Source organism: Heteronotia binoei, chromosome 6 (assembly GCF_032191835.1).
Source record: "Heteronotia binoei isolate CCM8104 ecotype False Entrance Well chromosome 6, APGP_CSIRO_Hbin_v1, whole genome shotgun sequence".
Lineage (NCBI taxonomy): Eukaryota > Metazoa > Chordata > Lepidosauria > Squamata > Gekkonidae > Heteronotia > Heteronotia binoei.
The window spans coordinates 18,159,980-18,187,763 of NC_083228.1; the positions used below are offsets into that span (position 1 = coordinate 18,159,980).

The following is a 27,784-nucleotide window of genomic DNA, read 5'->3' on the forward strand; positions in this document are numbered from 1 at the left end:
ATTATTATTATTATTATTATTATTATTATTATTATTATTATTGAATCGCCTCATCCCGGCCAATGCCGCGCTCTAGGCAATGTACAACAAAAGGTACACATAAAATCAATAAAACCGGTAATTTCAAACGGTTGCAACCCAATGAACATACTTTATAGTGTGCTGTAATTCTGCTTTCCAGGCATTAGGAGCAGTTTCCCCCTTAAGTTGAGGGAGTGGGGAGAGGTGGTGCCAGCCCAGCAGCCGTCACTGTCCTCAAACAGAAGCCTGGCGAAACATCTCTGCTTTGCAGGACCTGCGGAATTATAAAAGATCCTGCAGCGCCCTGGTGTCTTCCGGCAGAGAGTCCCACTCTCTGAGGAACGATCTCTAACCTAATGAGGAACGACCTCGAACTTAAGTTTCTAAGTAGATCAATATTCACCGGCGTGCCTCTGATCTTGAATTATCTACCCCTTATAAGTCTCATTTTTTTTAAAAAAAAATTGTTTATAGCTTGCTTTTCTCCTCAGTGAGTGACCCGAAGGAGGTTGCGGCTTAAGGTTTTATTTGACTCTAACTTAGAACCCCAAATTTGGGATCCTCTTTTCATTAAAATCAAAACGCGAATTGTAGAAATGAGGAAAGTGCCGAAGGTTAAATTCATACTTCGTATCGAACAGCTTCGAATTCAAACCCATCGACTCTGATGTACGTTGCATGTAGCACGGAACGAATCCCTGTGTTACATACCTAATGAAATGTTTTCTGCTCAAGCGTTCCTTACTAAAAGCCACTCCACCTTAATTTCTAAGTGTACTAGGCAGCTTTCTCACACCTTTTAAAAAGCAGCAATAGTGTTGCATAATCATCCGCTGAATGGTTTTCCTAAGACAACGTGTGCTTTTTTTTTTTTGCTTTGAAAAAGAAAACAGGCTTTCAAAATAAAGAAAACGGGCAACAAATCTCAAAGCGTTTGAATTGCATATGATTTAGAGGCTCTTGCGCCTTCTGGATTAAGGGAAAGGCTGCTAAAATGATGCAGAACAGATTTGAGTGCTGAATCCTCAAGAGCACAGATGCCAGAATGTATCTGGCAGGAAATATTATTTCATTTCTGACAGGGGACAAGTGCTGTCAAAGCAACAGAATGAAAACCTAAGAGTTCATGTACTACAGGATGGTCATTTCCCAATAGTTTGCTCTCCCACACTCTACTTGGAAACTTGTGTTTCTGCTGTGAGAAGGTTTAGGATGCAAATTAAAGCAAGATGCATGCTTAGAAGACAGATATCCTATAGGGGTGTACATTCAGCTCTATCAGCTATTTTCCCCAGATGGATAGAGAGGGGTGTGTGTATTTTTGGCTATTGAGCATAGCCAATCCCAGATTATTATTATTTTTTTAAAAATCAGGATAATCCAAGAAAACAGGATAGCTGCAGTTAAACAGCCTGTAAAGAGAGTGCACTCCCTTCAAATGCCATTCCAGGTGAAGCTGCAGCTTCACAAATGCATTTAAAGAGACGGTGACACCTTTAAATGCCTTCAGCTCCATTATAGCATATGGGGATCATTATAGTCAATGATCTCCATAGGCTATAATGGGGAGTCTTTCTGTGGTCTGGAGGATTGTTTCTTGAGGTAGAAGCGCGAAATTTTCAGTGTAGCCAGCGCATGTACAAAGTGCCCAGCAAAACCAGTGCCACCGTGGCAATGCCAGCTCATGGGCACACTGTGTATATACTGACTGTGCTGTGTTTGAACCCTCCTTGCTTGGATCTGTTGAACAGGCATTGCCACAGTGGCACTGGTTCTACTGGGCACTTTGGTTCTGCTGGGCTTGGAAGAAAATCTACTCCCACTTTCAGTTTCTACTGTAGAAACTCACTGGTTTCACATCACCCTCTCCCGTTTTCCCCCCACACCATTGGAAACAATGAAAGATGGAGGCACCTTCTTTGGAACCCATAGAATTGGACCTCCTGGTCCAATCTTTTTAAAACTTAGGGGTATTTTGAGGAGAGGCGCCACAAACTGTGCTGGAATTTTGGTGCCTCTACCTCAAAAAAAAAAGCCCCCTCCCAAATCCTGGGTACCCCCAGATAGATTTCCTATAGGCCAGGTGTGGCCAATGGTAGCTCTCCAGATGTTTTTTGCCTACAACTCCCATCAGCCCCAGCCAGCATGGCCAATGGCTGGGGCTGATGGGAGTTGTAGACAAAAACATCTGGAGAGCTACTGTTGGCCACCCCTGCTGTAGACTATTATAGTCTCATTGAGTATAATGAATATAATGGACCCAAAACAATTCAAGATTTCTAAAAAAAAACCCCAAATCTGAATACCATACCAGCGTTAGAATTAATGTCTTTTTTCCCCCCTTTTTTGCAGGAATCTCAATTTTTGGGGAGTCCAATGTATATGAATTTTAAAAATCCCATTTTTTCTGGTGCACACCCCTGCTAATGGGATATTTTCAATCTTTTCTCACCATTTCAAAGAACTACAATGTGTATGCATGCGTACCCTCTTTCTGATGTTTCCTTTTTTTGTGTGTGCTGCCTTTGTTGCCAGCCTTCTGGTAGGGCCTGGAGGTCTCCCGGAATTATAACTGATCTCCAGACTACAGAGAGCCATTTCCCCAGAGAGAATGGCTGGGTTGGATAGTAGACTTGGTGGCATTATACCTGTTAAGTCCCCTCGCCCCTCCCCAAACCCTGCCCTTCCTGTGCTCTACTCCCAGATCTCCAGGAATTTCCCAATCCAGACTTGGTAACCCTAAGTAAAGAGGGGATCATGTACAGCTAAGTAAAGAGGGGATCATGTACAGCTAAGTAAAGAGGGGATCATGTACAGCTAAGTAAAGAGGGGATCATGTACAACCCTTTCCAGAAACACCCATATGTCGACCATGTTGAGAGAATAGTGATAAAGTCTTGAAGCACATAAGATGTGACCTATTACAGTCTAGCAACCTGTTTTTGGTTATTCTTGAGGTCAAAATCTTTAGGTGTCTAGTTATCAAAGATCGAATTCTAGCAGGAGCTCCTTTACATATTAGGCCACACACCCCTGATGTAGCCAATCCTCCAAGAACTTACAAGGCTCTCTTTCGTAAGCTCTTGGAGGATTGGCCACATCAGGGGTGTGTGGCCTAATATGCAAAGGAGCTCCTCCTAGAATTCCACCCCTGCTAGTTATCCTTTACAATCAAAATCTTCCAAATGAATCTAGAGTTCCGTTAGACCAGAACAGTATTTTTACCGCTGTTTCTAATAAATTTGCAGAGAGCTGATCTGGCAATCTCGGCCATTACCATAACACCAGAACGGGAGAGCGTTGTCGACTTCAGCAAGCGCTACATGGATTATTCCGTAGGAATCCTAATCAAGAAGCCGGAAGAGAAGATCAACATCTTTTCCCTCTTCGCCCCCTTCGATTTTGCTGTGTGGGCTTGCATAGCTGCTGCCATCCCCATCGTTGGCGTCCTGATCTTTGTCCTGAACCGAATCCAGGCAGTAAGAGCCCAGAACTCATCCCACCCGGGTGCCTCCCCTTCCTCGACACTTCACAGCGCCATTTGGATAGTATACGGGGCCTTCGTTCAGCAAGGTACTTGCTCCAGCGTTTGCTAGCTGATGGAAATGGGGCTGATGGCCATTCACTGCTTTTCAATCTTGGAACAAAAGGCTAGGCCTTGTATTAACCTCCAGCAAATAATGGTTTGAAGGGTACATTACAGAGTGTGTTTCACTGCTAAAAATACATCTGAGGAGACACAGAACACCATTTCCCAACACATAAAAACACGCCCTTGTTTCTGTACACTCGGATGCCTGTCAAGGTGTCTCGGCTTCATTTATTTTGCGTTTCTCTCTCCCCCCCCCCATTTTTAAAAAAAGAAATGCTGCATGCTGAAATGCAAAGTAGCTATTTCTAAAATGCATTTCTTTTCCCCTTATCCAAGAAAAGCTTATGCAGAATGTTGTAGATGGGAGCTATACCTACAATCCAAGAGAAATTCTGCTGAATTTGCAAATACCTGCAAAAATTATTTAATGTTTGGAGGACAATGTACATCATTTGTATATGGGTAGCTCTGGAGTTAAACATGTTGTACATTATTTTTTTAACGATTGGGCTTTATTTTGTAAGTCTGGGTAATATTTATAATGTATAGCCTTTAGTGTTCTACTAATTGCTGCTAGAAAACAGGCAAGGTGAAATTGAAATAAGCTTGTACGTTTGTTTGTTTGTTTGTTTGTTTGTTTGTTTGTTTGTTTGTTTGTTTGTTTGGGGGGTGCTAACTAAATCCCCATCTTTATACCTGCTTGATATCTGAGATTTTTCAGGTCTGGCTCTTCTTTGACCCCTCCCTCCTCCCGGATTATCAGCTCTGTTTAAGTTTCTGAAATCCGGAAAGCTCTTAAATAATTCAATGTGTGCATTGTTCAGTAAAGCTGTAGCAACGAAACGGTTCAGTCTACGGACTAAATAATCTGGTTCAGAATCTGTTCTGTGTTGCTCGTGACTTTCTGACCCAAGTGATGTGATTTGGAGCAACACGTGGTATAGTTGAGGTCATTGAATGCTTCCCTTGAATGAAAAAAAACCTTGCTTTTCGGGGAGAAGATTCAGCCAGAATTTTTCTTCCTGACATGCAGTAAGTCATGTGATTCTGCTGTGTCTATCACTCAGTTCTAAACAGAACTTAAAGAACAGGGGGAATCTTCCTTGGCGTTTAGGTCCTACTGTCATACTCAGTGGTAGAAGGATGTTGCTCTGTCGCAGATCTTCTAGTCTGCCCAATTTGTGCCCCTCCTTCTCTTACACATTCCATATTTTCAGCTCTTACTGAGGAGTGGTGTTCACTGCAAGGTATAATTGCCAGCATTTCATCATACAATAAAGGAAACACCCAAGAGCAGGAAAATTGCCTTACTGAATCTAGTAGTTGAGCACCTGGGTTCCAAGAGAGGCAGGTGCCATTGGAAGTTGTCGAGCAGGACATAACTGTGATGGCTTCCTGCTGAATTTGGCCCCAGACATGTACCGTTTTCCCACACAGCTTACCTCGGAGTGACGTCCCTCTTCACCGCGCAGCGTCTTCTCGGATTTCCCACCACCTGCTCCACAGAAGCAGGAAGAAGCAGGCTTTTGCGTTGCTAACGTAAACTGGGTTTTAGCGATTTACATTTGCAATGCAAAAGCCCCAGCACTTCCTGCTTCTGCGGAGCAGATGGTGGGAAATCCAAGCAGACGCTGCGTGGTGAAGAGGGACGTCACTCCAAGGTAAGCTGTGTGGGAAAACGGTTATGGTAACTTATAATTTACAAGGTACTCTAGAGAGACCTTTTTCCACAGCTCCTTAATCTCTCCTAAGATAAAGTGAACCATCCTACCAAAGCTAAGTATTTTTTTCCCACTGTTTTTGGAAGGACAGGTAAGAACCAGTATCAGCCAGAGCTTGGACTAGGGAGACCCAGGGCTTTTCTTGTAGCAGGAACTAATTTGCATATTAGGCTACACCCCCCCCCCCTTTAGCCAATCCACCAAGAGCTTACAGTAGGTACTGTAAGAAGAGCTCTGTAAGCTCTTGGTGGATTGGCTATAGCGGGAGGGGGGTGTAGCTAATATGCAAAGGAATTCCTACTACAAAAAGAGCCCTGGGGAGACCTATGTACAGATTACGCCATGAAGCTCGCTAAGCAATCCTGGGCAAACCATTAATAAATTGACCTACATTGTAGGGTTATTGTGAGGGGTCAAATGGAATTAGTCTTCTCCACATATAACAACTTGAGATCCTTGGAAAGAAGGCGGGATATAAATGTGAAAACTGGATGAATCAACCCAGGGCTTTTTTTCTAGCAGGAGCTCCTCTGCATATTGGGCCATGCCCCCCTGATGTAGCCAATTCTCCAAGAGCTTAGAGGGCTGTTAGTACATGGCCTACTGTAAGCTTCAAGAGGATTGGCTACATCAGGGGAGCATGGCCCAATATGCAGAGGAGCTCGTGCTAGAAAAAGAGCCCTGAATAAGCCCATTACTAATTGTCTCTGACTAAGGCAGATGGGATCAAAAAGTGCTTAACTTTGGCTGGATTGTGCCCAGGGTGTCACTCAGCCCCCCCCCCCCCGGAAAACGTACTTTGGATGTTAGTCCTTTGAAGAAGGTCCTTGTTCATTACTCAGTAAAGATGTTTTCCTCCCATTTTTCACTAATTGCACTCTGTAGGATGCAACTTGCAAGGTTGTTAAGCTTTTTTTTTTCCCCTCTGAGAAAACAGCAAGATGCAAAACTATTAATGGGAAGCTTTGCCCATTATGTCATTGAGATGGTCGTCTGGTGGGTTTTCAGAAATATAAAACACAAAGCAATTTACGTTGAGCAACTGCCGGTGGTATAATCAAAGATCAGCGGTGTAGCCCAGGTGATTTTTAAATTAAAGGACAAGCACAATTGAGTTGGCACCATCCTTTAAAAAAAAACTCCTAAAGACTTTAAAACAAAGAATAAAAAAAGTAAGCAGCCAAAAAAAAGTAATTAATGCCACCATCTCTATTGCTTGTAAATTATTTTACACTGCTAATTAATTACAGTTAATGACACTACTTTGCTTTTCTGTGGTTTATTTTGACAAAGTTTGCATAATTTTCAACAGCCATTATGGAAATCCAAATGATTTCCTCTATCACACCATACTTTATAGGCTTAATTTGCTGCCACTTCTCACTGAAGGTGAATTCTTATGGGCAACCCCCCCTCCCCGAAAACATGGAAATGAGTTTTAATTGCAGCAGGTCCATGGAGTTGCTGCCAAAGTTTCCCCCCCAAAAAATTTAAAATAATACGGTTGCTTCTCATCATTGTCAGACTTTCATGAGGCACCCAAAAGAATTTCAGTACAACTACTGTACTGAAATTCTTTTGGGTGCCTCATGAAAGTCTGAAAATGGCTATACATATATATCCCAGTGACTATACAAAAGAGACAAAACATTTGATGGCACGTATTAACACAGCAGCGAGAATATTGTTTGCGCAAAAATGGAAGCACCAAGGACTACCTACAAAGCAAGAATGGATTGGGAAAATACTGGACACAGCCAAGATGGATTATTTATCTTCTCTGCTTGGTGACAAGACTAAGGAGGAAGCCAAAAAACATTGGGAGCCTTTATATACTTGGCTTGATATTTCAGATTGATTTCCCAAGTGTTGACATCCGATGTTAATTGCTACTTTTTGCTATCGTATATACTGGTATAAAGACTAAATCTAGATATATATAAGCTAGAGCTTACAGTATCCATATAGTATTCTTTATTTTTAATGTATTTTGAACATACTGAATTCCTTCTTTTCTCCCTTTACATTTGTTTATATATTGATAGGCAGAATATAACATTTTCATTTTTTATTCTTATCTTTGTTTTCTACTTATTTCTTATTATATATTCTACTTATTTATTGTTATTACATTTCCTATGAAATGTAATAATAATTCTTGAACTAGGAAAAGAATTTCAGTACAACTAGAGGAAACTTTTAGTCAAACGTTGCACATCACTGGATCTCTTCAAAATGGAAACTTGAAGCAACTTTGGAGGTTCCTCCTCAGGGTAAACATCTGAAGAAATCTGAGGGGAACCAGATAAGTTTCCATAACATTTGTCAGATTTCCCAGGAGGACTCTGCACATATTGTGGGTAAAATCTACACTCATCTTAGTGCACACTGCACAAATGGAATGCCTTGACTTTTTAGGGTTCATCAAACCATGGGCTGGACTTTTTTATAGGTTTACAGGAAAAACAGTCCATTGAGTCCTCTTTAAGTGCACTGAAGTTAATCATTAGGCAGGAAAGTACAGGGCAAATAGTTCCACATATTCAATCCCCATTCATTGCAAATTCTAATTAAGTTCTGAGGGTTTAAAAAGAAAAATCACGAACAAAATCTCCCCGCCCTTGGAAAAATGCTCTTTTTTGTAAGCTCTTGGAGGATTGGCTACATCAGGGGTGTGTGGCCTAATATGCAAAGGAGCCCCTGCTAGAATTCCACCCTTGTCCACTTGCAAGAGATTTTGGTGTTTTGTTTGGTGCCTAACAAAATGTTCAGTTATGCAACTGAATATCTCACCTGCAGTCAGAAACAACCCAGGACCACTGTATTCTGTGACCTGCCTACATGTGGAGATCAGCTCTGTTTCTGGAATCCCTGGGAACATGGGAGTTTGTAATCCCCCCTTCCCTTTGCGAATATCCAGGCACTTACCTGCCTTGTCCCCCTTCAAAGGTATCCACCATAATGATAATCCTCAAGGCCTTTTTCATAGCAAGAACTCGTTTGCATATTAGGCCACACACCCCTGATGTAGCCAGTGCTCTAAGAGCTTACAGGGCTCTTTGTACAGAGCGTTATGTAAGCTCTAGGAGGATTGGCTACATCAGGGGGTGTGGCCTAATATGCAAATGAGTTCTTGCTACGAAAAAGGCCTTGAGGGTTATCATTATGGTGGATACCTTTGAAGGGGGACAAGGCAGGTAGTTCTGGCTACAAAAAAAGCCCCGATGATCCTACTTCAGTCCAAAAAAGGAGTGGGATCATGAACTGATGCAAGTTGATGATGGAAAGAAGTCAGAGTCATGGTCCAGAGATATTAGCATTTGCAAAGAGCCAATTAACAACAAGCTTGTTAAGAGCTCATTTCTTGTGCCTGCTTTTCAGGTGGCGAATCTACGGTCAATTCCATGGCAATGCGCATAGTGATGGGAAGCTGGTGGCTCTTCACCCTTATCGTATGTTCATCCTACACAGCTAACCTGGCAGCATTTCTCACAGTAAACAGGATGGACAATCCAATAAGGTAAGGGTGTTTTCCTTCCTGCATCAAAACCTTAAAGAAATATGAATGGAATATCTGCCAGTATATTTGCAGAGACTTCGGGGCGATGTGTGGGAAGGAATGTAATTCCTCTCCCCACTTCTTGATATCATAACATCTCCACCCATACATTGTGGTTGCACATTGAAACAATGAGTGCTAGGACCTGTTACTGTTGATAATTATTCTGGTGTAGAGCTCCATTATACAGTCTAGTGACACAATGTGGGAATAATAAGGGAAGGACTAGATCTGAGATACAAGGGTTAAAATCTACACTTTGTCATGATGCTCATTGGATGTCCTTGGGACCTTCACTCACTTTCAGCCTAAACAACTTCACTGGGTGATTTTGAAAATTAAATGGGGGTTGGTGAACAATGTACACTGTTCTGACCTCCTTGGAGAAAGATATGATCCATCATACATTGGCTTGTAATAGAAAGCAAAATATATATTATAAAACATCTGGCCTTAGCTTTCATGGAATTTATTTGTATGACTTCAGTTCTACATGTATTTTCATTTAATGAACTGAACAAATCTGCACAACTGAAAGCAATCAACCTTCACAGAGAGTGTATTCTTGTGTTGGGATGTCATGGGTCAGCCAGGGCTCACCAATAGGAAGGGAGTCTTCAGAATAAGAAGACTCCTCAGGAGAAGAAGAGCTCCATGTAGTCAGCCTTGAATTAACAGAAGTTGACCAGCAAGAGAATGAGATGCAGGCTTCTCAGGGTTCACAAACAACAGTTGGTGCAGAGCCACCAATACTCTCCAATCCCTGATCCAGCATGTGAACCTCAGTTAGCTGTTCCCTGGCCACCAATATCTCCTACACCCTTAGAGCACCACAGCGAGAGGCTGAGAGCAGAACTAAAGGCAAAAAAGGCAGAGTGAATACCTGTTTGCTGATGACAAGGATGAGTAGTGGCAAGATTACTTCTGAGCAGCTAGCTGCACCTTAGCTATGGCGCTATAAAAACAGCCAAGAGAGACTGCTAGGCCTGGATGCAACCCACAGGGCCGGCTCACCCACTAGGCAAACTAGGCGGTTTTTTGAAGCCAGCACTGGAGGAGACTTCACTCCCCCTCACTCCCTCTCACTTCTAGTTCCAGAAAAGAAAGGGGAGAAGCCTCCTCCCTTGCTGGCTTCAAAAAACACGCAGCTGCCTCAAAGCTGGTAGGGCTCAGCCTCATCACGGTGAGCTTCGATGAGGAATGAGCATGATGGAGTGTGACGCAGTGGAGGGAGGGCAGGAAGCGGTGGCAGCAAGGGGGGTGTCAAGCAGGAAGCCTGCCTGGGGCACCATGCACCTTAAGCTCGGCACTGGCCACACATATGATAGACACTAAGCCACCAGCTCTGCTTTGCCTAATTCTTGGAAGCTTGATCTCGGCCTGAATGACCTAACTTCTGAAACTTGGTGCTTAGATCCTGCAAGCTAGTATATACAAATGGCAACAATGGTTGGCTGGACAGCAGGCGGATATGATAAGTCAAGGTGACAAATTACACCACCTTATAATAAACTCCATAGTTTTATCCTTCGTAGTACATTTTAGCCTTTTTACCTTTTTCTCTGCCAATGATTAAAACCTCCAGCCATTCATCTTGAGGTGTGATTACATCCAGCTGTCAACAAAATTGGCAAGAGCCAGCTTCCAGCTGATTCGTTACAGTCAGTGATAATGTACAAAGGAGACAGCAAGACAATTTAATTTGAAGACACCACCTTGAAGAGCTTTAAAAGAAAATCTTGTTTTCGTTCCATGTTACTGAAAGAAAAATTAATTGAATCTTCAGTCTCTTCTTAGGTAGAGAACTTCTCAGAAGGCCCAGTCCCTTTCGTTTTGAAAGAGCAGAGTGTTTCCTTTCAAAAGAAACAACAACAAAAGATTTCCTCAGTTTCTCACAGAATAATTGATTCAGGGATGCCCCTGTAATCTGCGGCTGGAATTTTTTGCAGACACTCTTCCCTTTTTCAGATGTTCTAGGACAGTACTTCTTTCTACTTTCATCCCAAAATCATGAACGCCATGAGCCAACAACCAGTTTGCCATGTACCGTAGTTGTTGTAGATTTTCCAGACTGTGCAGCTATGATCTTGGCATTGTAAGACGTGACGTTTCAGCAGCAACTGTGACTGGCATCCTCAGAGGTGTAACCCAGAAAACTGGAGTTCTCTCTGGGTCAAATTGAGAAGAAGCTGGTAGGCAGGTTATTTATATCTACTCAGGCAGGTGGGGTAGGGCTAAGTCATTATCTTGTGGGAGCTTCCTGGGCTGTGATATGCTAATGGAGAAGTTAGGGTTGCCAAGTCCCCAGCGGCCTCTGGCCGGGGACTTTACTTTCACGCACATTGTGCGTGCACAATGGCGTCACCTGGAAGTGACATCATCATGCCGGCAACATCGTGCGCTGGCCACTCTAGGCGTTTCTGGGAAAACTCTATGGTTTTCCCAGACGCTCTGGCATTTTGGGAGGGAAAAACTATGGTACCTATTGTATCATAAAGTTTTCCCTTCCAAATTGCTAGAGCGTCCGGGAAAACCATAGAGTTTTCCCAGAAACGCCTAGAGCGGCCAGTACACAACGTCACTGGCATGATGACGTCACTTCTGGGTGATGTCATCGCACCGGCGATGTCGGGGGGTACCCCCCCCCGCCAGCCCAATGTGGGCCAGCAGTTTAGGAACCTCCCAGGCAGGAGAACCTCTGCCCGGCCTGGGGGTTTGGCAATCAAAGGAGGAGTTTACCTGAGGTGGTTCTTTTGTTTATGGATTGGCTATGTTTACCATGTGTTTAAGGGTCCCCCCCCACCATTCTTTCTTATGTGTGGTAAAGGCTGCCATGTTTTAGCAAAGGGCAAGGGTTCTCCACATTCACTGGATTAGTCACACATGACCTACAATATTGAGTGATCCCCTTGAACTGTAGAATCTTGTGGCTAGAGTCTCGTTCTGAGGAATAGTTTGTCTTCCTTTTCTAGATGGCTTTCAGATTTCACAATGCCAACAGCTGCCTGAAAGATTTAAATAGCTTGTAACTTTGGTGGTGTTGTTGTTTTTTTAAAAAATATTCATGCAACAGAGTTTTTTCGAGGGCTGTTTTTCCCTTGCAGAGAACTTGTATCCAGATTAAAAAAAAAAAAAGTACACATTTTGTTTAGTTAAAATATTTATTGGCCACTTCAGCATAAACAAACATGTCAGGCTGTTCACAGTACAATAAAGCCTGCAACAGAACAACCCTGAGAGGCTAAGATGGAAAAGCAATAGAAATATTGTCAAAGCAACAAAGATAATCTTAACAAGAGCATGTAGTGATGTAATAACCATCAGTGAAAGCAATTGTATAACTGAACAATACAGAGCAAGAATCTCTAAAAGAATGTCGCTTTTATATTATGAGGAGGAATCGGCTGGAATGTTGGAATATGTGCACTTAATTTTGATTTTAATCTATAAAATGAATCCCTCTGGGGAATCTTCTTTCCCATTTTTTTTTTTTTAAATTGTGAAGGTAGTGAATGTTTGCAGATAAACATGCACACAATGGCGTCGTCATTAAAATAAAGCAAAATCCATTTGAGTAAACAACACGCAAAGAACGCTGGTGGGTGATTTGAATTATACACAAAAGGAATCTGTTTTAGCTTGGCGTCGGACTGTCAAAAGCTGTCAGTTAAAAACAACAACAACAACAAGGGGCTGCTAATAAAATGGTGCCACACTAAATGGAGGGGGACGGGTTGAATGAAAATCTTCATTACCGTCGTTACCAACGTTCCCTCTCAGCTGCAGAGTCTTGCGAGCAAAGATTCTACTTTGTGAGCTGCTGGTATTGAAGTTGTGAGCTATTGGCATAAAAGTTGTGAGCTGCTGCATGAATTAGTGTGCTCTGGGGTCATCCTTCCTGAGCTAAGACAAATGTGTGAGCTGCCCGGAAGCTAAAAATCTGTGAGCTGGCTCACGCTACCTCAGCTTAGAGGGAACACTGGTTGCTTCAGAACAAACCAGTAGGGACAGCAAGGGGTGGGTCAACAGGAATAATGGACTACTGCAAAAGTAACCAGAACTTCCAGGACTTTTAGGACACACTGAAGAAGTGAACAAAGTTATCTGCTGTTACCCAGATAAGAAGCTGTGAATATCTCATGGATGATATTCTTTCTTCTTCCATGAGAGCCTTTCTCACTGACTTCTGGGTTATGCTCTCCCATCTTGTTCTCAGCTATCATTTCCCATTAAGTAGCACACTGGATTGAGAAAGTTCCACACTTTAGCTTGCCTTAGGTTAGCCATCCACTCTCAGTTTCAAACCCCTGTTTGCAATATGCATGCATGTGGGGGAAACCTATTTTATACCATTGTAATAAATACTGAGGTAATATTTGCGAGGCACCTTAAACACAACATTTGATGTGAATACTCAGTCTTTTATGCACTTCCACAGTCCTACATTTTAAAATATTGGTTCAGACTTTTTCATATGGATGCTGAATTGTTATAAGATTCATCCATCACCTGTCATGGTGTACTACTTGTGTCTCTGCTTTCGCATTATTCTTTACCTATTAATTTCTGGCCAAGGTTTATTTCAGTAGTCTAAAAATGCACAGTGTAGGGAACAACTGTTCCCCCGCCCCATAAAATGCTGTCTATAGATGTTTTCTTAGGTTTCTGTGGAACAGCTGTTTGAAATGTATTTCTTTCTAGAAATAGTGAGGCTTGGGTCTCAGTGAGCAATACCTGTCAAATTGTCCCCCTGCAAAAAAAAAAAAAGTTGCATGATTAGAATTCATGCCAGCGTTAGTATACTGATCCTTGTCTCTAGGACTTTTTTCTTTTCTGGAAAAAGAGGTTCCAGAACTCTCAAGAGGGAAATGGAGGAGAAACTTACGGCTGCTCCTTATGAACTTTTAAATCTTTTTGAGAATTTTGTTTCTATGAAGAGCTTCCAGAACTCCATTCTGCCACATTCCCCCAGGGGGAAAAAAAACCCCTCACTCATTACATCATCAAGGAAACTGGATGGCTAGGGTGAGCAGCCCTCACTGTGCTACAAGCCACTGTGCTACAAGCCATTGTAGGGCCACCGGGCTCAATGAAGCAAACAAGTATTATTAGATCACCCCTGGAAGTCAAGCTGAGCAGCCATCCGATGCTACACACCAGCATTGTAATTTTTTTTCCTGGAAAAAGAGGTTCCAGAACTATCAAAGAGGGAAATGAAGAAGAAACACACAGGTGATCCTCATGAACTTTTAAAACACTTTTTGAGATTTTTTTTTCTATGAAGAAGTTCCAAACCTCCGTTCCGCAGCATTCCCCCAGGGAAAAATGTCCCAATTCTCTCTATGCCTTCTTTTGTGTATCCTCAAACATGTGCCATAGAAGTAATATGTTATACTAATTTACTAGCCAAGGAGAAGCAAGTACTGCAGTACATTATTGAGGGCTTCCTTACAGATTTTGTGTTCTAATCCCCTTTTATATATTTATTTGTTTATTTATACACACACAGTTGCAAATGCAGCATGTGTGGCCGTTAACTACAGGGAAAAAAATATGACATTTGTGAGAGAATTAATGAATATCTTCTGTATTTTTTAAGCATCTGACTTTACCTCAGTGGTCCTCGAAGTTCCTTGAAAGAGCCTTGTGACCCCTTCAAACCTGTTTTTTTTTGGGGTGTGTGAATCCTGATTAAACTATGAGGAAAAAGTAGGGCATATCACCCCTTAACCTCGCTCAGTCTAAATTACTTTTTCATATGACTGTATTTTTTACTCCTTGTAAGGGAGAACTGGTTTGCGCATCTGAATGTGAGGTATTAACGCCTTCACACACTGATGTTAACGACTTCTTTTGAAAATGGGAGGGGTATATGCAGGGCCGGCCCTGCCATTAGGCAAACTAGGCAATTGCCTAGGGTGTTGGCATTCTGGGGGCTCCGAATTGGGCATCCCCATGTGACTCAGTGATGTTATCAGTGCGGGGGGTAGTGGTGCCAGAAGTTAGACTTGCCTAAGGTGCCAGACAGTTTAGGACTGGCCCTGGGTATGTGTCTGAAACTGCTTCTATGTGAAACCGCTATAACTCCCACATTTCTAACTTGTTAATTTTAACAGAATGCGTTGAATGTCTTCTCATATTGAAATGGATTAGCGAAGTTAGAACATGAATGCTTGAATCTCTTTGGATTTCCCTGGTTCCGTTGGTCTTGTGGAGGAACATTCGAAGAAAATCTGAGATAGTGAGACTAGCAAAAAGTTTCCTTTTTTGCTAAAAGCAACAAGTCAGAGACAAAACCCTTGTAAAAACATGGCGTACATTTATGGGAGGGTGTCTAAAGAAATCCCTAGTATGATCTCACTCTTTGCATTTGATGATCAAATTTCAGCCAGCTTTTGGACTGTGGAGAGAAAATTGGCCCATCGAAGGTTTAGAATTTCACATGAAATGGCCGTGCTGCTTTCGTCAGCTGTGTGTGGTGATGGCCATTGCAGCTGCTAGAACTGTCCATGAGTATTCCTAAATTTAATTAGCAAGAAGCAGTTTCCCTTGCCGCCTCTTGTTAGCAAGCAAAAACGACACGGAGTTTAGTAACCGCATCCAGATTCTGGAGCCCAGATTCGAGGGCATCCTTCTGATGTTAATTAAGTACCGAAGTAAAAAAGAAAGAAAGAAAGAAAGAAAGAAAGAAAGAAAGAAAGAAAGAAAGAAAGAAAGAAAGAAAAAGAAAGAAAACTAGGATACACGCAGATGTAGGCAATCTTCAGATTCTGAGGCATTTCGAATTAAAGCCTTCTTCAAATGAACCCTTACTTTTTTTTCAGTTGTTATGAATATTTTAGGTGTGTCTGCTCAAGTTTGCTGATTGGTGAGCCCCCGGTGCTCTGCGTCTGTTTACATAATCGTACCTATTGTCTCGAGACTCAAAAAAGTTTATCAGTATTTGTACGTGAATAAGTGCACTTTCATGTTTGTTTATGTCAAAGGCAAATGCCCATATCATGCGCAGGAGGCTACGTTCAGGATATTTGCTCTCTTTTCTGGGAGGGAAAAATTACACAAATTGGGACCCTGCACAACTGAATGTTCACTTGAAGCATCCACCCTTAAGTGCTGGTGGGGAGGGATAGCCAGAACAGTCTTCTACTATTTTAAGTCTGTGGGGGGAAAGGCTGTTAAGCACAATGTTTAGCAATTTTGGCAAACATACACACAGGGCTTTTTCTGTAGCAAGAACTCCTTTACATACTAGGCCACACACCCTTGATGTAGCCAATCCTCCAAGAGCTTACAGGGCTCTTAGTACAGAACCTACTGTAAGCTCAAGGAGGATTGGCTACATCAGCAGGGTGTGACCTAATAGGCAAAGGAGCTCCTGCTACAAAAAGCCCTGTGCATACATAAAATATGTTTCCCCACTCTAGCCTTTTTGTTTCAATCTGCCATCACCGGGGCTTTTTTTGAGCAGGAACGCACAGAAATGCAGTTCCGGCTGGCTTGGCATCAGGGGGTGTGGCCTAATATGCAAATGAGTTCCTACTGGGCTTTTTCTACCAATAAAGCCCTCTGGAGACCTATAGTCTAGTAGCGGTGACCTAGCTGCTTGTTGGTTCTTTCAGAGCCAGTAAAAGCTGATTGGCCTTGGAACTCTTAAGAGATACTATTTATTTCAAGCTCCGTGAGGCTACTCAATCTTGAAGGTTGAACTAGCTCATCTACATGACGGAGAAAGATAATATTTCCCCATCCTGGGAAAGGTGGCGTGAGAGGAGTGAGCCATGATGCATTTTAAGTTTGGCATAATCCCTTGGAAGCTTAAAACTAGTTTACCAATTTACAAAGTAAGCTAGCAAATGTTCCCTAGTTGGGGCAGCCTACGCTTTTCATAAAAGGAGTTGTGCATTTCAAATTCCTCTGAGTGCATGCTACATGCTCTGCCAATCAAATGTCTCTTTGGTATTCCTCAGCATTTCCCTGCCTTATGTGAATCATGTACTGTTCTCTTCCCTTTCTCCCTGAGCTGAAAAACAGCGTAGAGAAGGTCTGCTTTCCGAGTGTGCCCTGTAGCGCTTAATATCACACCCTCTGTCAGATTCAGGCGCTTCGAGTGGACCTTCTTTGTCATAAGATTAATGGGTCTGACAAAGAGAGAGCCCCACTGTCCTTTCCTGTGAGCCTGTTCTGACTTCACAGCAAACTGCTGGATCTGTCGAGCTCTCTTGTTTGTAAACGGCTGGAGGTTTTCATGGCGGTTTCCGTAAAGTCAGAAGAATCAGGTCCGTGAACTTTTCAGTGCATGGGTAAAAGCAGACAGGGGGAAGGGAAATCTGCTACCAGCCTTTTGTATCATTTAATTTGGCAATGTTCAATTACATAATTATTTAAATTGTTGGTTTATCAGGATCCCTCTCCTTACCCTTCAACTGCTCTGGGCGGAGCCATCATCAGTCATAAAAACATAAGAAAAGCCATCTTGGATCGGGCCAATGGCCCATCCAGTCCTATACTCTGTGTCACACGGTGGCCAAAACCTAGGCACCAGGGCTAATTTTTTTTTTTTAGCAGGAACACATAGGAATGCAATTCCAGCTGGCTTGGTGTCAGGGGGTGTGGTCAAATATGCAAGAAGAAGAAGAATTGTAGATTTATACCCTGCCCTTCTCCCTATATCAGAGACTCAGAGCAGCTTACAATCTCCTATGTCTTCTCCCCCCACAACAGACATCCTGTGAGGTGGGTGGGGTTGAGAGGGCTCTCACAGCAGCTGCCCTTTCAAGGACAAGTCCTGCGATAGCTATGGCTAACTCAAGGCCATTCCAGCAGGCGCAAGTGGAGGAGTGGGGAATCAAACCCGGTTCTCCCAGATAAGAGTCCGCACACTTAACCACTGCACCAAACTGGCTCTCTACACCAAACTGGCAAATAAGTTCCTGCTGGACTTTTCCTACAAAAAAGGCTTATGTGAAACAATGGTGATGTCAGGGGTATGGCCTAATATGCAAATGAGTTCCTGCTGGGCTTTTTCTGTACAAAAAAGAAAGAAAGAAAGCCCTAGCGTGCATTAAGTAAAGAAGGATAGATGGTTATTGTGGTTTTAACAGAGGTCATCAGCGGACAAAATTTGACTGCTCTGTTATAGTCAGTGTTGTGTATATGAACTTAAACTGTGTGTTATTAATGGCTTTCCTGCCTGGCTCATTGGAGCCTTCAGGACTGAGCTTGGAGACTCGGGAACAATGGGCAGTAGGATCCCAATCCCTGCTCCAATCACGAGCCCCCTGTTGGTTTGAATGGTCCAATGGCATCCTTGTACGGGACACTTGAATTGTATATAGTTGGCCCCGTTGATCCAGTTCAGGAGTCTTAGAGTTCAGTCGTTGCCATGCTGCACTTAATAAAAGTGTGTAAATAAAAAAAACGCTAAGAGACACCATACCTTTGAAACAACAAGACAGTGTAATGTAGAGGTCAGTGGTGTACTGACAAAACTTGCACATAGAACTTCAAATAGAAAGCATGTTGCAAAAAAAAAACATAAACAGAAGACAATTCAAAAGCAGTCTTTCCGATCACAAAGGAGCGACAATAGTCCAGTATTTAGTTCATGGAACTAAAAGAAGCCCTTCCAAAGACGTCTGTTCTAGATATCGAGACGTTTCATCCGTTTTTCTTCAGTTTGGAGGCTTATTTATCACTGGAATCCAATCTTTACAATACATTCACAGGAGACCAACAAGGTTCAGAACATGTCTGTAAGATTTCCAGGTTCTGGCCTGATCAACATTGTACTGTGTTGGGCAGTCAACAGCTAATGCGTTGCGGGTGGGAGGGGCGAGTCTTGAGTTTTGTTATTATTATTTTTTTCCTGCAAATGTGAATGGCTTGGAAAATCAGTTTGAAGCAGAAGGGAAGCAAATCTTCCTACATAATCATGACCGTTTGTCATTTTCATTCTAGGTGAAAGCAGGTGGCACGCGCCAGATGTGTCTCATTCAAACAATGTGGCTTTCATGCCAAATTTATGATACACTTGATTTTGATAAAGTGGTTGGAACCTGCCGCTGGAACGGAGCTGTAGTTTGATTCTGGCTGGAGGTTTACTTTTTTTTTTTCTGTTGTGTTGGTTTTCCTCATAACGGTAAGATGGAATTAGGGTACCTTGCACCAGGGAGCGCGTTTGTTTAAAAAAAGATGCCATAATTCAAAGCAGGAGAGGGTAGATAGAAGAAGATATTGGATTTATATTCAGCCCTATACGCGGGATCTCAGAGCGGTCACAATCTCCTTTACCTCCCCCCCCCCACAACAGACACCCTGTGAGGTAGGTGGGGCTGAGAGAGCTCTCCCAGAAGCTGTCCTTTCAAGGACAAATCCTATGAAAGCTATGGTTGATCCAAGACCATTCCAGCAGGTGCAAGTGGAGGAGTGGGGAATCAATCCCGGTTCTCCCAGATAAGAGTCCATGCACTTAACCACTACACCAAACTGGCTGTTTTCTGGGAACTACTTTATTTCTTTCAAGAGCCTTGGAAGCTACTTGCCAGTGGGTGGAGCTGGTCACAAAATGGCGGCTTGGACCCAAATGATAGTGTTTTCTGAAACAGTCATTCGGGTTCAAGCTGCCAGAAGTTTGGTGAGGAAAACTTTCCTCTGCTGTATTCCCAAAACAAATGACTACCGCCATCCTCAATTGTAACTTGCCCTGCAAAGAAAAAAAAAATGTATACGTTATCTCTGTGTTTTCCCTGAAAGAGGCAAACAGCAGGTCTGATGGAAGGGGAAGTATCAATAGCTCATCTTTTCCGCACCCAAAGCATGGGTGTGTCTGTGTGTGCACATGAAAGGGAAGGGGTAGATGAGAAAGGGTGCTGGTATTGTCATTTCTTCATTCATAGCAAAAATACATGGTTATGCAGGCACCTCCTTCTCCTTCACATAAAACAGAATGGAGACCGTTGCAGCAGCTTTAAAAGGGTCAGACCAGAACTGGAAGAGCGGAAAGCTACTTTTAACTGCTTACGGAGTAACTGATCACTCTTCTTGATCTGCAATAACTTTTTTGAGAAAAAGTGCATACCCTCCAGACAGGACGCTTTCCTTTGTGGCCGGAACTCCTTTGCACATTAGGTCACACACCACTGATGCAGCCAGTCCCCCTGGAGTTTACAGTAGGCCCTGTACTAAGAGCCCTGTAAGCTCTTGGAGGATTGGCTACATCAGGGGTGTGTGGCCTAATATGCAAAGGAGTTCCTGCCACAAAAAAAGCCCTGCCTCCAGCTATCCTATTTGAGTCTAGAATAAACCATTTTTTTCTCAGCCTCACCCCTGGGGAAATTAAAACTAGTATTCAGTTTATTATTATTTTTTGCACCCCACTTGACTGTGACAGCGAAAGCTGAAGCTGAAAATTTGCATGCCAAAGTTATAAAGCTTCTGTATTTTAATGCTGCACAGGCTATGGTGGTGCCAAAAAAAGAGGCCATTTTTGCTGATCTCATAAGTACACTGAAACAGGCAAAGAAACTGGAATAAAAATATTGCTTTAAATAAATATTGAGTTTTCCACAGTGATAAACCCAGGGGTGGAATTCTAGCCAGAGTCCCTTTGCATATGAGGCCACACACCCTTGATGTAGCCAATCCTTCAAGAGCTTACAAGGTTCTTTTTTGTAAGCTCTTGGAGGATTGGCTACATCAGGGGTGTGTGGCCTCATATGCAAAGGAGCTCCTGCTAGAATTCCACCCCTGGATAAACCTTTGTATCCAATGCAAAATGTATGCACTTACCATTGGTGGGCTTCTTTCTCCCAATTCGCCAAGGTGGCATCCATCCATTGGGTTGGATCTCATTTAAAATGTCTCTCTGTGGAATGAGGTCCAAGCACAAAGTACAAGTTTTCCCTCCCCCACATCCTGTTGCAGTTCAAAATGACTTCTGAAATGCTGCTCTCAGGGGACAAAGGATGGGGACAGTGTATCAAGAGAGTTAGGAGGGCTGCTGCGGGAAAGGGGAACTGGTAAAAATCCCTTCTCTTGAATGCAGGTATCTTTTTGATGGGATCTGACCAGTCCCTTGATATTGCGTTTATGGCACTGCTATAGCAGCAGGAACTCCTTTGCATATTAGGCCATGCATTCCTGATGTACCAACCTTCCCAAAGCTTAAGGTAATGGTAGTCCCTTGTGCAAGCACCAGTCATTTCTGACCCTGGGGTAACGATGCAGCACGACGTTTTCACAGCAGACTTTTTACGGGGTGGTTTGCCATTGCCTTCCCAGTCATCTACAATTTTCTCCCCCGCAAGCTGGGTACTCCTTTTACCGACCTCAGAAGGATGGAAGGCTGAGTCAACCTTTAGCCGGCTACCTGAACCTAGCTTCCGCCGGGATCGAACTCAGGTCGTGAGCAGAGAGCTTGGACTGCAGGACTGCAGCTTTGCCACTCTGTGCCATGGGGCTGCTTCCAAGAGCTTACAGGGCTCTTATTACAGGGCCTACTGTAAGCTCTTGAAGGATTAGCTACATCAGGGGTGTGTGGCCTAATATGCAAAGGAGTTCCTGCTACAGAAACAGCTCTGTATAGCAGTCACTGGGAACTGGATTTTCCTGGGCCAACAAGACAATCCAGAAGATGACTGGCTGCTGCTCCCATTTGAGGCAGCATCCATGCATCACTGGATAGTAGGCTTGCCAATCCCAGGTCCCAGCAGAGGTTCTTCCACTTTCCCAGACTCCTTCCCACCCCCAGTCAGCTGGCCAGTGGGGGGAAGCCCCACCCCAGGGGACCATGTGCCTTTCAACCTCCAGAGACTTCAGTCTCCGATTGACAGGCTTCCTCTTGGGATGGTATGTCTGTGTTACTTTGAAGAAGTTGGCAGCAACTTGTGAGTAGAGAGGCCAATCCCTCACTTCAGAGTCGCCAGAAAAGGCGGGGGGAGGGAAACGTCTGCTGAGCACTTCCTTATTCCCTAGGTGGAGATCAATTCTCTTAGGGTATAATGAGGAATTGATCTGGAGGTTTTGGGGGCTCTGGGGGAGCTGCTTTTTGAGGTAGAAGCACCAAATGTTCAGTATAGTATCTAGTGCCTCTCCCCAAAGTACCCCCCCAAGTTTCAAAACGATTGGACCAGGGGGTCTAGTTCTATGAGCCCCCAAAGAAGGTGCCTCTATCCTTCATTATTTCCTATGGAAGGAAGACATTTCAAAAGGTGTGCTGTCCCTTTAAATGTGATGGCCAGCACTCCCTTAAAATTCAGTTATGCTTGTCACACCCTTGTTCCCAGCTCTGCCACCAATGTCTCATGGCTCCACCCACAAAGTCTCCTGGCTCCACCCCCAAAGTCCCCAGATATTTCTTGAATTGGACTTGGCAACCCTACTGGATAGTGTGCTCTTGCGATGTAGCAATGGAACTCTCCTGGGATGGAGGATAGAGGAGTTTGAGCAAGATTTAGGTTTTCTTTGAAGATATGTGCACACAGAGAGGGAGCAGTCCTAACCAGAGTTCCCTCTAAACTGAGTTAGCATGAGCTAGCTCACAGATTTTTAGCCTCCAGCTCACACATTTTTGTCTTAGCTCAGGAAGGATAACCCCAGAGCACAACAATTTATGCAGGAGTTCACAACTTTCATGCCAGTAGTTCACAATTTTAATACCAGTAGTTCACAAAGTAGAATTTTTGCTCCCAAGACTCAGCAGCTTAGAGGGAACATTGGTTCTATCCAGGTCTACTCAGAAGGAAACCCCATTTTATGGAATAGGCTGGGCTTACTCCCAGGAACGTGTTCTTAGATAGCAGCCTCAGTCACATTAATGCAGTGCATATGTGTGCAAGGCCGGCTCGCGCACTAGGCAAATGAGACAATTGCCTAGGGCACTGGGAGGGGGCACCGAATTTGGCTGTTCCCCCTCCCTGTACCCAAGTTTACCCCTGCTGTTGCTGCACCGCTACCTCCTCCTCCCTCCCCCATTCCCTTCTGCACTACCAAGAAGGGGTGGTAGAGCACCGCTTCCTGACCTCCACCCCCACTGATCATCTGATTGGTGGTAAAATGCTGCTGTCACTGCCACCACCCCTCCCTTCCCTTCTGCAGTCCACCACCCTCCATGTGCTCAGAGGAGTGTGGCGAGAATCGACCCTACCTTTAGATTCAGCCCAGGCCTCTCAGCGTTCTCCTCCCTCACGTCTGCTGGAAGTGAGAGCATTGAGAGGCCCGGGCCAAATCTAAGGGTAGGGCTGATTCTAGCTGTGCTTCTCTGAGCACATGGGGGGGGGGGCGGGGGGGCAGAGCGCAGCGCCACAGAAGAAGAGGGGAGGGAGGGGGCAGTGGCGATGGCAGTAGCATTTTTCCTGTTGATCAGTTAATCATTGGGGGGCATGGCAGGCAACAAAGTCTGCCTGGGGTCCCATGTGCCCTAGGGCTGACCCTGTATATGTGTGTGGGGAAGGGACTGCATACACATCTCTTATGCATGAAAACCCTGAGTAAGCCTATCTTTGCAGTCACCCTGATCATGAATTCTGCAATAGTCAGTAAGGAGGGACAGACGATTTGCACATCCTCAGAGGTGCTTTTCTTTCCATACTCCAGAGCTTCATCTAAACATTATTGGATATTGCAGTTTTGCACAAGAGCTGTCATTCACAACCCGATTTTCTTGTATGGGGCCATGATGCCGTATGCAATGATCTGTGTGTGCAGTTCAGGAATTAGCCCTAGTATTGAAAATATTATCCTGTACTAAGCTTTGGTGAGACAGTGGCGCAAAGTCAGAGCATGTGCACCTTGCCTATAACAAGAGTCGGGAAGGGGAATGCAATTTGTCGTGTGGTGGGAAACAAAGACTGGTTTTGGGTTGCATGCCGCAGTATTTGGAGAAGGCACAGTTGAATGTAGGGAACCTGATCCATCCTGAGGCTATCTTTCAAATGACTGGTTCATGGCAATATCTATCTATCTATCTATCTATCTATCTATCTATCTATCTATCTATCTATCTATCTATCTATCTATCTATCTATCTATCTGTCTGTCTGTCTGTCTGTCTGTCTGTCTGTCTGTCTGTCTGTCTGTCTGTCTGTCTGTCTGTCTGTCTGTCTGTCTGTCTGTCTGTCTGTCTGTCTGTCTGTCACATTAGCAATTTACAAACATATTAAAATGAAGTACACAAAACCATTTCCATACAAAGATTTCAGGTTTTCACGGCTGGTAACATCATTAGGGTTTGTAGAATCTTTCGGGCTCAAGTGCCGTGTTCTACTGGAGTGCCGTGTTCTACTGCCATGTTTCTCCAGTAGAACACAGCACTTGAGCCCGAAAGATTCTACAAACCCTAATCATTTCCATACATATTAAAAATCCAAGCTTCTGATTTCCATTGTCTTAGTTCAGTGAGATTGTCAGTGCTGAAGGTAATAGCCACCTCCCCTTAACCATTGAAGGCGAGCTTGAATAGTTCGGTTTTACAGGCCCTGTGGCACTGTGGCAGGTCTTGCAGAGCCCTGATGTTTTCAGGGAGGGCGTTCCACAACGTGGGGGCTATCACTGAGAATGTTCTGGCTCTACTGCTGGTCAATCGAGCTTCTTTTGGCCCAGGGCTCTGAAGGAGATTTTGAGACCCTGAACGTTGTGCTCTCTGGGGTGCATATGGGGAAAGGTAGTCCTGAAAGTAGACAGGTCCCAGACCATATAGGGCTTTAGTTATAACCAGCACCTTGAAGTGAATCCAGAACACCACAGGCGACCAATGTAACGCTTTCAGCACAGGTTGAATGTGCTCCCGTACAGGTCTCTCCATTAACAACCTGGCTGCTGCGTTTTGCACCAGTTGCAGCCTCCCAAGTTGAGTCAAGGGCATCCTCATGTAGAGGATGTTACAGTAGTCTATCCTCAAGGTGACCGTTGCATGGATCACTGTTGCCAAGTCGTCGCGCTCCAGTTTTGAAACCAATTGCCATATCCGCCTAAGATGGTACAATGCGGATTTGGCAGTGGCTTCTACCTGGGCCAATATGGGTGAACATCCACCTGGGATGATACCAAGCAGGGCTTTTTTTGTCAGAAAAAGCCCAGCAGGAACTCATTTGCATATTAGGCCACACCCTCTGACACCAAGCCAGCTGGAACTGCGTTCCTATGTGTTCCTGTTCAAAAAACAAGCCCTGATACCATGAATCAAAAAGAATGTGTGAAGAGGCTCTTACAGCGGAGAGGTTTCAGTCTCTTTTTACCCCAGGATTGATATCCTTTGTGTAGCAGGATAAAACAAAAGCAAAGCAACTCACTTCGCCTCTTGGCTAGAAATTGGCAATTACTCGCACTGTGTCTCTGCGAGGGAAATATTATTTTATATTTGTTTGTGCGCAACAGATTTCTCTGGCTGTCAATTTAGACGCAAATCTCCAGGACCCCCTAGCAGTGGAGCCCAAAGCATGAGAAATCTTGTTCAGCATGTGTGCCTAAAATTAATTAATACAAAGTCACCATGAATAAATGATAGTGAAAGCCCTTGTTTACTTGAAATGCTTACTTGGTAAGTTTTTTGCCGTTCCTGTGTTGAACCGAATTGTATTATTTACCTCTTTGTGATGTGTGTCGTTCCTCAGTCGGCTGCCTAGACTTGCCCCACAAAGTGTGACATGGGGAGGGGGCACGTTGCAGAATGAGCAGGGGTCTTTTTTTTTTTTTTAGCAGGAACGCACCAGAACGCAGTTCAGGCTGGCTTGGTGCCAGGGGTGTGGCCTAATATGCAAATGAGTTCCTGATGGGCGTTTCTCCCACAAAAAGCCCTGCGTTGAATAATGGTGACATCAGGATGTGTGGCCTAATATGCAAATGAGTTCCTGCTGGGCTTTTTCTACCAAAAAAAAAACCCTGAGAAAGAGAAGAATCAGAAATTGTCCCCCTCTTGCACAGTCTCTTGTATGACTAGCCCAACAGGTTTGGGAAAGATTTCTAATCTGGTTGATAACTCTGGCATGGGAGATTCCAGGAGATTTTGGGGTGAGGTATAGAGACAACGGAATTTGGGGAGGCCATTGTATTTCCATACACACCAGTTATTTTTGAGTCAGGTAAGAGCCCTGGACGGACTGATTCTGCCCCCCTCGGCCTTATATTTTACACCCCTGCTATAGCATCTGCCTTCTGAAACTGCCCTTTTCTCCAGGGGCGCTGATCTCTGTAGTCTGGAGATCAGTTGGCATTCCAGGAGAATTCCAGGACCCACATGAAGCTTGGAAACCTAAAGAGCTCTTCATTCTGGCTACCCAGGGCTCTTTTGTAGGAAAAAGCCCAGCAGGAACTCATTTGCATATTAGGCCACACCCTCTGACACCAACCCAGCTGGAACTGCGTTCCTATGTGTTCCTGTTTGAAACAAGCCCCGTGGCTACCCTATCCAAATGGCTATCTGCCTAGTTCAGACATCTATACTTATTTATTTACTTGCTTGCTTGCTTGTTTGCTTGCTTGCTTGTTACTTTAGTTATCTATTCCTCCCTTTTCGCAAGCAGACTCAGGGCGGCTAACAATCCATTAAAAACACAATTTGAAGATACAATTTAAAAACAATAAAGCTTAACAATTATAACACATTCATGGCACTGCTCAGAAATTTTCAGTATAGGCAGAATCACGACTTCCTTCCTTCGACGATCCATTCTTTTTCTGACCGTGATCCTGTAGCGGTCGTAGTCCCTCATGAGTGATGTCGCTCAGCAGTGTCGAGTGGCAGTCCTCTCCCACTTAGGGATTAAAGGCCTGTCGAAATAATTCCGTTGATGTTGAAATGCATTTGTGCCTCTCTTTTATCCCAGCATATTTGAACCAGGATGTTAACTTTTTGGTACTGTTCTCAATGTCGTAGGTGAAAAATTCAAACCTGTTAACTCAGTGCTTTTATTTCTTAGACGGAAGCTTCAGGTTGGGCTGGAGGAGGGGAAGCGAAGTAATTCCAAATGGTAATATGGGCAGCATACCTTTTTCACTTCAAAAGAAGTTTAGAATGCTGTGGGCCCTTGACAGTCCTCCGTCTTTGTAGCGCCACCGTCCCGATAGAGAGGCATAGTTGCACCATGGAGCTAAAACCTTCCGCACCAGGGCTTTTTTTTTTTTGTAGCAGGAACCCTTTGCATATTAGGCCACACCCCTCTGATGTAGCCAATCCTCCAAGAGCTTACAGGGCTCTTAGGACAGGGTTTTCTGTAAGCTCACGGAGGATAGGCTACATCAGGGGTGTGCAGCCCAATATGCAAAGGAGATCGTGCTACAAAAAAAAGCCCTGCTTAGCACAGTGGCTCCAAGTGGTTGGGTAGGGAAGCACAGCCGGCACATGCCTTGACTTAAAAACAAAAAGAGAGAGAGATACCTAGAAGAACATGTGTTTCGTTGATGGACTTTGTATCTAAAAATATGATAGCATGTGATAGAAAATATTTAAAAATATGCAGGCCCATAGCTAGGATTTTAAAAGTTGAGGGGCATGTAAAATAGTGGGGGGGGCACTTAGTGGCTCCCCTCCACTGGCTGTCACCATCATGACTCAGAGCGCCTGACCTTCCCTTCCACCCCATGCCATTTGAGGACCCTTTAAATGGCACGGGAGGGGCAGCAGCTGCTCCTGGGAACTCTCCCAGCTTTCACCTGTGCTGTGGTGGCAGGGGAAGGGGAGAGAGGGGAGATTGGGAGTTCCTGAGTTGGGGCACCCAGGAGGAAGTTGGGGCAGGGCCACTACAGCTCCCCCTATAGCTACAGGCTTGACTATATGACCTGGGGTATATGACCTAGGGTATGTGAGCTTACCATGAGACTTAAATACAGAATGATGCTGGTAAACTGCAAGAACCCACCCACAGGGAGGGAGGGAAGAAGAAGAAGAAGAAGAAGAAG

General features: G+C 44.0%; 1 protein-coding gene across 3 annotated transcripts in view; it reads left to right on the top strand.

The window, feature by feature from the left end:
* Positions 1–27,784, top strand: part of GRID1 (glutamate ionotropic receptor delta type subunit 1) — a 1,287,113-nt gene that overhangs the window by 1,171,245 nt on the left and 88,084 nt on the right. For all 3 annotated transcript variants that reach the window (XM_060241077.1, XM_060241078.1, XM_060241079.1), the window contains exons 11-12: positions 3,270–3,594; positions 8,716–8,854. In XM_060241077.1, the coding sequence (XP_060097060.1) occupies positions 3,270–3,594; positions 8,716–8,854 (464 nt within the window). The remainder of the gene's footprint in view (positions 1–3,269; positions 3,595–8,715; positions 8,855–27,784) is intronic.